This window comes from Saccostrea cucullata, unplaced genomic scaffold (assembly GCF_032062105.1).
Source record: "Saccostrea cucullata isolate Sc308-1 unplaced genomic scaffold, CSIRO_AGI_Scuc_v1 ctg10709, whole genome shotgun sequence".
Taxonomy (NCBI): Eukaryota; Metazoa; Mollusca; class Bivalvia; order Ostreida; family Ostreidae; genus Saccostrea; species Saccostrea cuccullata.
In genome coordinates, this window is record NW_026928388.1 from 22,988 (window position 1) to 34,026 (window position 11,039).

The 11,039-nt window shown below is 34.6% G+C and overlaps 1 protein-coding gene across 1 annotated transcript; it reads left to right on the forward strand.

Moving 5' to 3' along the window:
- Positions 1 to 903: 903 nt before the first annotated feature.
- On the forward strand, positions 904 to 11,025 carry LOC134277444 (veficolin-1-like; the record flags this gene model as incomplete). The annotated part of the gene is made up of 4 exons (XM_062759782.1): positions 904 to 979; positions 2,566 to 2,702; positions 6,459 to 6,555; positions 10,946 to 11,025. Coding segments are annotated over exons 1-4 (390 nt in total), but the record flags the coding sequence as incomplete, so codon positions are not given.
- Between the last annotated feature and the right edge of the window lie 14 nt (positions 11,026 to 11,039).

The window sequence follows — 11,039 nt, forward strand, 5'->3', positions numbered from 1 at the left end:
ATTCATCGTAATTCATTCATCGTAATTGCTTGTTTTGTCAGTGCACTTGTCATGCAAATTTCATGAAGATTAGGGCGATGTCATTTCCAAGCCCTATAAAAATGTTTTGGTGCTTACAGAAAATATATGTTAATGTGTCACCACCTGAGAGAGTATTAAAATTGAAATACAACAAGTAATAAAAATCTGTTTTCAATAATCTTAAAAGACAAGAAGATAAAAATTATTGATGTTTTGTTTTTTTATGAATATTTTATGAACTTAAATGGATTTCTTTTTAATTCACCGAATCCATTTGAAATTTTGATGAATAAACGCTTGTGGTTATTAAGCAATATGCTACAGTATTAACTATCATGGGAGACATCATCAATCTGAAATAGGTAGACCTTAGAGACTGCTATATATAAATAATTCAGAAAAAACAGTTAATGTACTGTTAGGACCTAACGAATATAATTTTGAAATTTAAAATATCTGGAGATCGTTTGAGGATGACTGGGCTTTACAGTTTTGGACAATTTCTAGTTTTGTTTCAGACATGCTACTCCCAATGCTTCGACCCATTCGACCCGAAAACTTTGCTTATTAACAATTATCAGAAATCCTTAGTGCCTGGTTTTAATCTTTTGACAAATGCTGACATTGCAATGTGCATGGTGGTTTGTTTAAAGTTTGCGTTGTGTCGCTCAGTGGATTGGTTACAAGAAGAAAAAATATGCCGGCTAAACACAAGATTTGTCTTCAAGAATGAAAGTAGTCTTACGACTAAAGGCCCAGCCTTTCATGTTCAACGCAATAATTTTCCAACGGTAAGAAAGATATGTTAACATTTAAATGAGAATGAATTTAATAAGATATTTGATCAATTGAAACCCTTTTTTTTTTTAATTTAAGCGCTATATGGGCAATTGTCTGAATCAGTCCTGTACTGAGGATGAAATCTGCATTGCTGGTAAATGTGTTCCTGTTTTAGAGGGTAAGATATGACATCAATAAAAGTTTTTGAAGAAATGTCTATTTAATTGATTAAGCTTGAATTAGACTTTCTTTAGTTAGGAGAAAATAGAAACAAGGGTGTAATTGCTAACAGGAGCCGTATGGCTATAAAAAAACCTCGTACAAATCAGTTCAGTATTGAAAATAAGGGCTTGAATTCTAAACTACGTGAGAATTCTTCCATTCAATAGAATGGCTTTACTGTTCTTGAACAGATTCTTCTTATATTGTTCTTTGTTGAATTTTCATCCCCATTTCGGCCCCTTCCTACCCCCTTAAATCATTATTTGAACGAATATGAAAGTGCACTACATAATGGTACTTCCATATCAATTTAACTAAACATAGCTTAGACCTTAAACATATGGAAAAGGAGTTTTCCTATAAATAATCTTCGATCGATAATAGTGCCCAATCCTAAACCAAGCCCTTTTGGGTTCATAATTGTTTCTTGTTTCTAAACTACTTGTGGATGCTTGCATTTAAATATGACCATTCATGGTTTTGCTCTTCTTCAGATTTTTTAATTTTGTAAAGATTCCTCTGTAAAACTTTGATTCTCTATTTTTGTCCCGCTCTATCCCCGAAGGTAATAATTTCAACGAACTTGATTCTACATACCCTATCCGAGGATACCTCCACCTCAGTTATATCTTTCCTGTCCCATTGGTTCTCGAGAAGATTTTTCCTATATTTTCCTATGAAAAACTTTTTCCATTGTGGCCCTGCCCTAACCCTTGGGGTCATGATATGAGCGAACTTAGTTCTACACTACCTGAGGATGTTTCCACTCGGGTCTTATCGCTCCTGTCACGGTGGTTCTTGAGAACAAGCTTTTTAAAGCCCTTTCCTATGTATTCCTACGTAAAATTTTTGATTTCCCTATTGCGGTCCCACTATATCCCCGAGGGTCATGATTTGAACAAACTTGTTTTTACACTACTCGAGGATGCTTCCACCTAAAGCTTTCGGCTCAGGTGAGCTAAAAAGTGATACAATTGTAAGTAAGGAAAAAAAGCAAGCAACTGTTTCATCGTCAGCACTCGGCGCTTTAAAGTAAAAGTTATTAGTCTGATCAGACCCCTAAAAACCGAGGCCGCGTATCACGGTGTGCATTAGCACGATAAAGAACCCTTGCTGCTCAATGGCCTTGAGTGCCAAGTTAGGTCTAAATTTTAAGCTCTTCATCAGTCTTTATTTCAGTGAAAATTTCTTAAACTGGAAGTAAAGCAATTAACAATCAATCAGTCATACCGCACATTTTCGAAATAATGTTCATTTTCTTTTTCTTCAAGATTCGTTATCCTGATAGACTTTATATTAAGTCTTTAATTAACATGTTATTTTACCTTCACATAGTAAGATATTTATATATTGTATATCTCTGTTGTAACGGCTACAACTTCAGTTTCTGTTAGAATACTGAATAAGGTCAAAAAAGACATTTAGGTTTAAAGTCCATTTAGTTATAAATCAGCAAAATTCCAATCTCAAATTAATTATTTGCCTGAAAAGTGTGCTATGCAATCAGCCACTGAATTTCTTTTACTTGTATACATTTGATAGAAAAAATATACAAAGATTGTTCAGATATTGTGAAAAGAGACCCCAGTAGAAAAGGACAAGATGGAGTGTACGTTATTTACCCTGACACCAGGAGAGAGGTCTTCTGTGACATGACGACGGATGGAGGAGGGTGGACAGTATGTAGTTCTTTTGAATTTTTGAATGATTAAAAAATAATCAATAAATATTTTATTTAGCCATTTCAACTTCAACTGTATAAAATTTTTGACAGTTACAAATGTAAGGGCTTGTGATGGAAATAAATGAACTAAATATTATCAAGATGGCATAATGTCTTTAGCTGGGTGTAACTAGAAATGATTTCCGCAGCATGGACACGTAAATAATAATTTTCATTCAAAAGGAAACCTTTATTCTTAATTTTAACATAAACCAAACATTAAAGGATAGTTTTAGTGCGATTTCCGTGTAAAAGAAAAACACAAGTTTCTGTTTTTTAAGATCTGGTTATTAGCCATATTTTCACTATGACAATTATATATGTGCAAGCTATTCTACTTTACTTAGTCTTGTCCCATAGCTTATTTGTATAAAAACAAGTATATACTGACAAAACGTCAGAGATACTCAAGCTGTAGAAAGTCAACTAGGAAGTGTCATTAATATCCTATAATGGTATAAGATGAGGGCTATCGAGTTCAATCTTCTGTTGAATAAAATTTAAATGTGTACATGAAACAAAATTCATATATTGAATTTACTTAGAATAAATATTATCAATCGTACTACTTTTTAAGATGAAGTTTTGCTTAATCAAGTACGCAATTTTATAATTACCAGTCCAAATATCTTGTTACAAGCCTACAGGTAGAGTATAATCTGTTTTCAAAGTGGATTGGGGGGCGGGGCTCCCAAGTCCGTGCTCCCAAAAATCCACGTGACTACGGGATCATCTCAGGGGCGTAGCAACAGGGGGGGGGGGGCAGCCCCCCCTTTTTTCCGCAACCTTACTTATAGTATAGGAAATGTTAATTGAAAGTCTAGTTGCCCTCCCCCCCCCCCCACCACTATTAGTGATGTACAAAAAATGTAGTATGAAAATTGGTACTAAAAGTAATTGACAATGAGAAAAGCTGCATCTGGCTGTGCGGCATGTCTAAAACATATTCCGGACAAATCCAAAAGAAGTTACATATATAGGTTCCGTTACCAAAGCTGAAGATAATTAGTACGATTTTTTGAAATTAAAAAAAAAACGTACGAGGGAGAATTTAATTAACATTAATGTTGTGCTATTATTTTACTGTCACTCAAAGTGCACATGTACATCATTCTCAGGCCCGTGACAAGCAATTTCAATATAGGGGGTACAACCATACATTTTCTTGCCATGCATGGTAGAATTTGTTAACGATGGGGTAACCTGCGTCACCTTTCAGAGTAAACAGTGGACTCGTCCAAAGATGCTTTGTCGGCGTCTGTAAAAGTTACCTGAGATTCCTACGCAAAGGAAAGCGCGAAATCTCAGTATAGAAACTGAATAATCATGCATCATCGGCTGACCGGTCTAACCCGCATTGTGCTCCTTGTCCTTATCCAGAAAGATAAATCTGTAGACAGAGGAAATGATGCCATCCATGCGGATGCAAGAGATAAAAATTAGGAACCATGATTTTGTTTGGTATTTTAAAGATACTAATGTTTCATTTTTAAAGAAATAAATACATATGGTGTCTTATCAAATTATATAAGTTATATGCTTTCTGCAAATAAGACAATTCCACTCCATCACTTTTAAACGTTATGGAATATTATTTGGTAAAAATTATTTTTCTCCGAGTCGGATATTAAACCGCCTCTTCTTGAAATATTCATGATCACTTGGTCTCGCAGCAAACAATAGTCCAGTCTCGTGAATGAGCCGAAAAGCATGATGGTCTACTACGTTTTTACCACAAACACGTGGACAAGGAGATTAAGAATGCGATTTCAAATGACGGCTGGAAAGCTAATTTACAATTTTTTGAAACGTGTTTGAGAAAAATAGGAAAAATTGGAACTATTGAGAATTTCTATGCTCACATTACAAATTCGGGTTTTTTTTGCAAAAAAGGACTTTGAAATACAGCTCACAAATCTCCACAAGTAAATGTGACTCCAGTTCAGATATTTGTAAATTTGCCATGTTACTGGTTGAATTAATTGTTGTTCAGTTATTACTACATTTAGAAATTTAAAAGTTTATGCATTTATAAAAAGACAAGATTAGCTTCTTTTTTTTTTGTAAATTACCTCTACATTAATTCTCATGTGCATTGATGTAGAACGTGTATTGAGTAGCATACTTTATGTTTCGAAGTTGTACACGTTGTAAACATTGTCAATACGTGAGCACAGATCAGAGTTGAATGTTTTGTGTACCGAGGAATAATCACGCGTGAAATTATCTTTTCACTGAGGGCGACCTCGATTCATACGCGAGTATTAACTCTTGGTTGACGTCACATGACCGGATGTTTACACAAACATGTGGTTTTCAAGTGAACTCATATGAGTTTGAAGGGTAGAGAAAATAAAACAAGTATATTAACATCCTATAATGGTATAAGATGAGGGCTATCGAGTTCAATCTTCTGTTGAATAAAATTTAAATGTGTACATGAAACAAAATTCATATATTGAATTTACTTAGAATAAATATTATCAATCGTACTACTTTTTAAGATGAATTTTTGCTTAATCAAGTACACAATTTTATAATTACCAGTCCAAATAGCTTGTTACAAGCCTACAGGTAGAGTATAATCTGTTTTCAAAGTGGATTGGGGGGGGGGCTCCCAAGTCCGTGCTCCCAAAAATCCACGTGACTACGGGATCATCTCAGGGGCGTAGCAACAGGGGGGGGGGGGCAGCCCCCCTTTTTCCGCAACCTTACTTATAGTATAGGAAATTTTAATTGAAAGTCTAGTTGCCCTCCCCCCCCCCCCACTATTAGTGATGTACAAAAAATGTAGTATGAAAATTGGTACTAAAAGTAATTGACAATGAGAAAAGCTGCATCTGGCTGTGCGGCATGTCTAAAACATATTCCGGACAAATCCAAAAGAAGTTACATATATAGGTTCCGTTACCAAAGCTGAAGATAATTAGTACGATTTTTTGAAATTAAAAAAAAAACGTACGAGGGAGAATTTAATTAACATTAATGTTGTGCTATTATTTTACTGTCACTCAAAGTGCACACGTACATCATTCTCAGGCCCGTGACAAGCAATTTCAATATGGGGGGTACAACCATACATTATCTTGCCATGCATGGTAAAATTTGTTAACGATTGGGTAACCTGCGTCACCTTTCAGAGTAAACAGTGGACTCGTCCAAAGATGCTTTGTCGGCGTCTGTAAAAGTTACCTGAGATTCCTACGCAAAGGAAAGCGCGAAATCTCAGTATAGAAACTGTTGCGACTGCGGAGCTTCACTCATTGTTCATTCGCCATAGAAAAGAATCAGCTATTTAACGCTTAATATCTTTGAGTATACAGACTTTTTAAAGATAAGCTTCATTTTTGTTTCTAGAAATATTTTAATCTACAAAAATAATAGCTTTTCGTGTTTTTTAACTGTTTATTCGCCATAGAAAACAATCTGCTATTTAACGCTTAATATCTTTGAGTATACAGACTTTTTAAAGATAAGCTTCATTTTTGTTTCTAGAAATATTTTAATCTACAAAAATAATAGCTTTTCGTGTTTTTTAACTGAGTAAATCGATGACCTAGCATCGTTTTAGATAACTCAAGCCCCTCTAGGGCTTGAGTAAAAATTAGTACATAATGGCATATCTTCTTATTTGGAACTTTACATATAACGAAGTGGTTGGAGTTTATTTTCGAAAGAAATAATGCAAAAAAATATAAATCATTGTTTATAGGTCATTCAGAAACGAGAAGATGGTGAGACGGATTTTTACAGGACATGGAAAGGGTATAAAGAAGGATTTGGGAATGCCGCTAAGAACTACTGGATTGGTAGGCATTGTTAGTTACGTAGTATTTTAGACACAGGGTTCGGGATGGTATACCTGGATAGTAAATTATATACCTGGCGAGGCGGAGCCGATACAGGTATGAAATTTATTAATACACAGTTCGCCCTTCAGCAAAAAATATGACGAACTTGACGAGCAGGTCAGGGCAAATCAGAAACAGAGCAAGCATGGACCTCTTAAACATCATAGTTGGATCAGGTGCCATGAAGGAATGAGCATCATCGGCTGACCGGTCTAACCCGCATTGTGCTCCTTGTCCTTATCCAGAAAGATAAATCTGTAGACAGAGGAAATGATGCCATCCATGCGGATGCAAGAGATAAAAATTAGGAACCATGATTTTGTTTGGTATTTTAAAGATACTAATGTTTCATTTTTAAAGAAATAAATACATATGGTGTCTTATCAAATTATATAAGTTATATGCTTTCTGCAAATAAGACAATTCCACTCCATCACTTTTAAACGTTATGGAATATTATTTGGTAAAAATTATTTTTCTCCGAGTCGGATATTAAACCGCCTCTTCTTGAAATATTCATGATCACTTGGTCTCGCAGCAAACAATAGTCCAGTCTCGTGAATGAGCCGAAAAGCATGATGGTCTACTACGTTTTTACCACAAACACGTGGACAAGGAGATTAAGAATGCGATTTCAAATGACGGCTGGAAAGCTAATTTACAATTTTTTGAAACGTGTTTGAGAAAAATAGGAAAAATTGGAACTATTGAGAATTTCTATGCTCACATTACAAATTCGGGTTTTTTTTTTGCAAAAAAAGGACTTTGAAATACAGCTCACAAATCTCCACAAGTAAATGTGACTCCAGTTCAGATATTTGTAAATTTGCCATGTTACTGGTTGAATTAATTGTTGTTCAGTTATTACTACATTTAGAAATTTAAAAGTTTATGCATTTATAAAAAGACAAGATTAGCTTCTTTTTTTTTTTGTAAATTACCTCTACATTAATTCTCATGTGCATTGATGTAGAACGTGTATTGAGTAGCATACTTTATGTTTCGAAGTTGTACACGTTGTAAACATTGTCAATACGTGAGCACAGATCAGAGTTGAATGTTTTGTGTACCGAGGAATAATCACGCGTGAAATTATCTTTTCACTGAGGGCGACCTCGATTCAAACGCGAGTATTAACTCTTGGTTGACGTCACATGACCGGATGTTTACACAAACATGTGGTTTTCAAGCGAACTCATATGAGTTTGAAGGGTAGAGAAAATAAAACAAGTATATTAACATCCTATAATGGTATAAGATGAGGGCTATCGAGTTCAATCTTCTGTTGAATAAAATTTAAATGTGTACATGAAACAAAATTCATATATTGAATTTACTTAGAATAAATATTATCAATCGTACTACTTTTTAAGATGAATTTTTGCTTAATCAAGTACACAATTTTATAATTACCAGTCCAAATAGCTTGTTACAAGCCTACAGGTAGAGTATAATCTGTTTTCAAAGTGGATTGGGGGGGGGGGCTCCCAAGTCCGTGCTCCCAAAAATCCACGTGACTACGGGATCATCTCAGGGGCGTAGCAACAGGGGGGGGGGGCAGCCCCCCCTTTTTTCCGCAACCTTACTTATAGTATAGGAAATGTTAATTGAAAGTCTAGTTGCCCTCCCCCCCCCACTATTAGTGATGTACAAAAAATGTAGTATGAAAATTGGTACTAAAAGTAATTGACAATGAGAAAAGCTGCATCTGGCTGTGCGGCATGTCTAAAACATATTCCGGACAAATCCAAAAGAAGTTACATATATAGGTTCCGTTACCAAAGCTGAAGATAATTAGTACGATTTTTTGAAATTAAAAAAAAAACGTACGAGGGAGAATTTAATTAACATTAATGTTGTGCTATTATTTTACTGTCACTCAAAGTGCACACGTACATCATTCTCAGGCCCGTGACAAGCAATTTCAATATGGGGGGTACAACCATACATTATCTTGCCATGCATGGTAAAATTTGTTAACGATTGGGTAACCTGCGTCACCTTTCAGAGTAAACAGTGGACTCGTCCAAAGATGCTTTGTCGGCGTCTGTAAAAGTTACCTGAGATTCCTACGCAAAGGTAAGCGCGAAATCTCAGTATAGAAACTGTTGCGACTGCGGAGCTTCACTCATTGTTCATTCGCCATAGAAAAGAATCAGCTATTTAACGCTTAATATCTTTGAGTATACAGACTTTTTAAAGATAAGCTTCATTTTTGTTTCTAGAAATATTTTAATCTACAAAAATAATAGCTTTTCGTGTTTTTTAACTGAGTAAATCGATGACCTAGCATCGTTTTAGATAACTCAAGCCCCTCTAGGGCTTGAGTAATAAATTTCCTCCATGAGTTTTAAAAGGCGATCGAATAGGTCCATTTTGACATCATCTGTTGAATTAATTTTTTCTATAGCTTTTGCTGCAGTTGAAATGTTTTTCTTTTTCAGCTCTGAACTTTTTTGGTTTCGAATTTGAATTTATGTCTCTGCTGTTATCGGACAGTATGCCTGAAAAATCTAATCAAATAAACATATATTCATATAAATTATAAAGTGTTCATGTAGAAAGTGCGTTTCGAAGTTTGCTTTTAAGGATAAACGATGCTAAACATAATATTTAGTAAAAAATAATTCCTACGTTCGGGGTTTTTTTTTTTCGACGCCGCCATATCGAAACTCTAGTAATCCTACTGCATGGATGGGTTAGCTTGGGTAGAGTTCATAAGGTCAGATGACGTATTTTGAGTAGTAACTATGGTCGTTCGATTGAAACTCAAGTACCTCGAGTACGTACTCGGGTACGAATCGAAGTCGCCCCAAATGGAGGTATTGATATCATAAATATTTTTCAGAGATTTTTTTAACTTTTATCTAATTTCCGTGAAATGTTTTTTTCCAGTTTTTTTTTTTTTTTACCAGAATTTCAGAACTTTCAGTGTTAAATGACATCTTCTTTCGACAGGTACACACAATGAAAATACCTCATAAAACCTAATATTAATTTTACTAGAAAAAATAGTTTTCTCCTAAAAAACAATTAATGTCATTATCTTTTTAATCTGTGCATAAAACATTTAAAAAATGTTTTCTGAAGAGACAAGGGATGTATTTCAATGACTTACATGTGTAAAATTGAATGAAGAAAGTTTAAACGAAATGAAAAATCCAATTTAAAAAACATTAAGAAATGAGATATGAAGAGACATAGAATGTATTTCAGTTGATTGCATGTGACAAATTGAATGACGAATGTTTAAACGAAATGACAATTCCAATTTAAAAAATATTTGACATAAAAAGTCCACTTTCAAGAGTTATCTTTCCTAATTACCCAAGACTCAAAACACTAAGGAACGTTTGAACATTACGACTAAAATTCAGAACAAAACTTTAAAATTCCAGAGAATATATTAAAATCAATTAAACAAATATATAAATTAACACCAACTCAGTCAATAGTGCTAGAAATTAACTTTTTAAATTTCAACAAGGGTGTATCGAATTTCTTCCATACAAACATGTCAGTGATTGACAGATTGATAGAGCTCACTGCTTCGCTATGAAATGGCACATTACTTGTTTTGCGAAGATTTGGATGTTGTTTTCTTTTGTTCCCTTTTGTTTTCTTTTGAAGCAACCCTTCTTGCTTTATGCATAATGAATCTGTTTCTTTGTACACTGCATGTTTCATCTATCTATAAAGCGTTTTAAAGGCCAGGGTCATATTAAAGAGGTACCATTACAATTCGTCCCCAGAGAAAAAACAGTTGAAACAATGGTGGTGTAATGAGCCTCCTTAAGCGTGTAAATGCTTGGAAAAATGCATGAAGTCTTTCCGAGAGCAATTTAAAAAACTAGCTTTTTCGAAAAACACATATAGTATGTTATGTACTTGTAGTAACCCATAGAGGCATTAATGCAACTCATTGAGCTGATTGGTCGATTTATCAGTTTTGTTGGTTCATCGGTGAACAGACATGGCAGACGTCACAAAAAATAGTTTCCTCGACATGATGATTCTTGTGATGTTTTTCCCGCGCACATGCACAGGTCCAGTCCTTTATAGATATGCATGAGAATATCGTGTTCTTTTCTCGACCAGTACTTTGTTAATACTGAACAATATTTCGTCGAATTTGCAAGAATGCTTCATTTTTGATAGCTTATCATACTTCAGATATTTTTATTTGGTCTCAGCTGTGCAAAAATACTGTTTAACACGGCACACATATTTTTAACGAAACTTTAGAACAGGTAATGATCTTTACAGTTTCTGTAGTAAAAATATCAGATAAAAAGAACATTTTGAAGCTCGTAAATGATCTAATTTACACATAAAATATTTTTAAAAGGGAATGACGCAATCTATGCCTTAACAAAGGATGAAAACGAGAAACTCCGAATTGATCTACAGAGACATAACGGAGAACAGGCCAATGCTGTGTA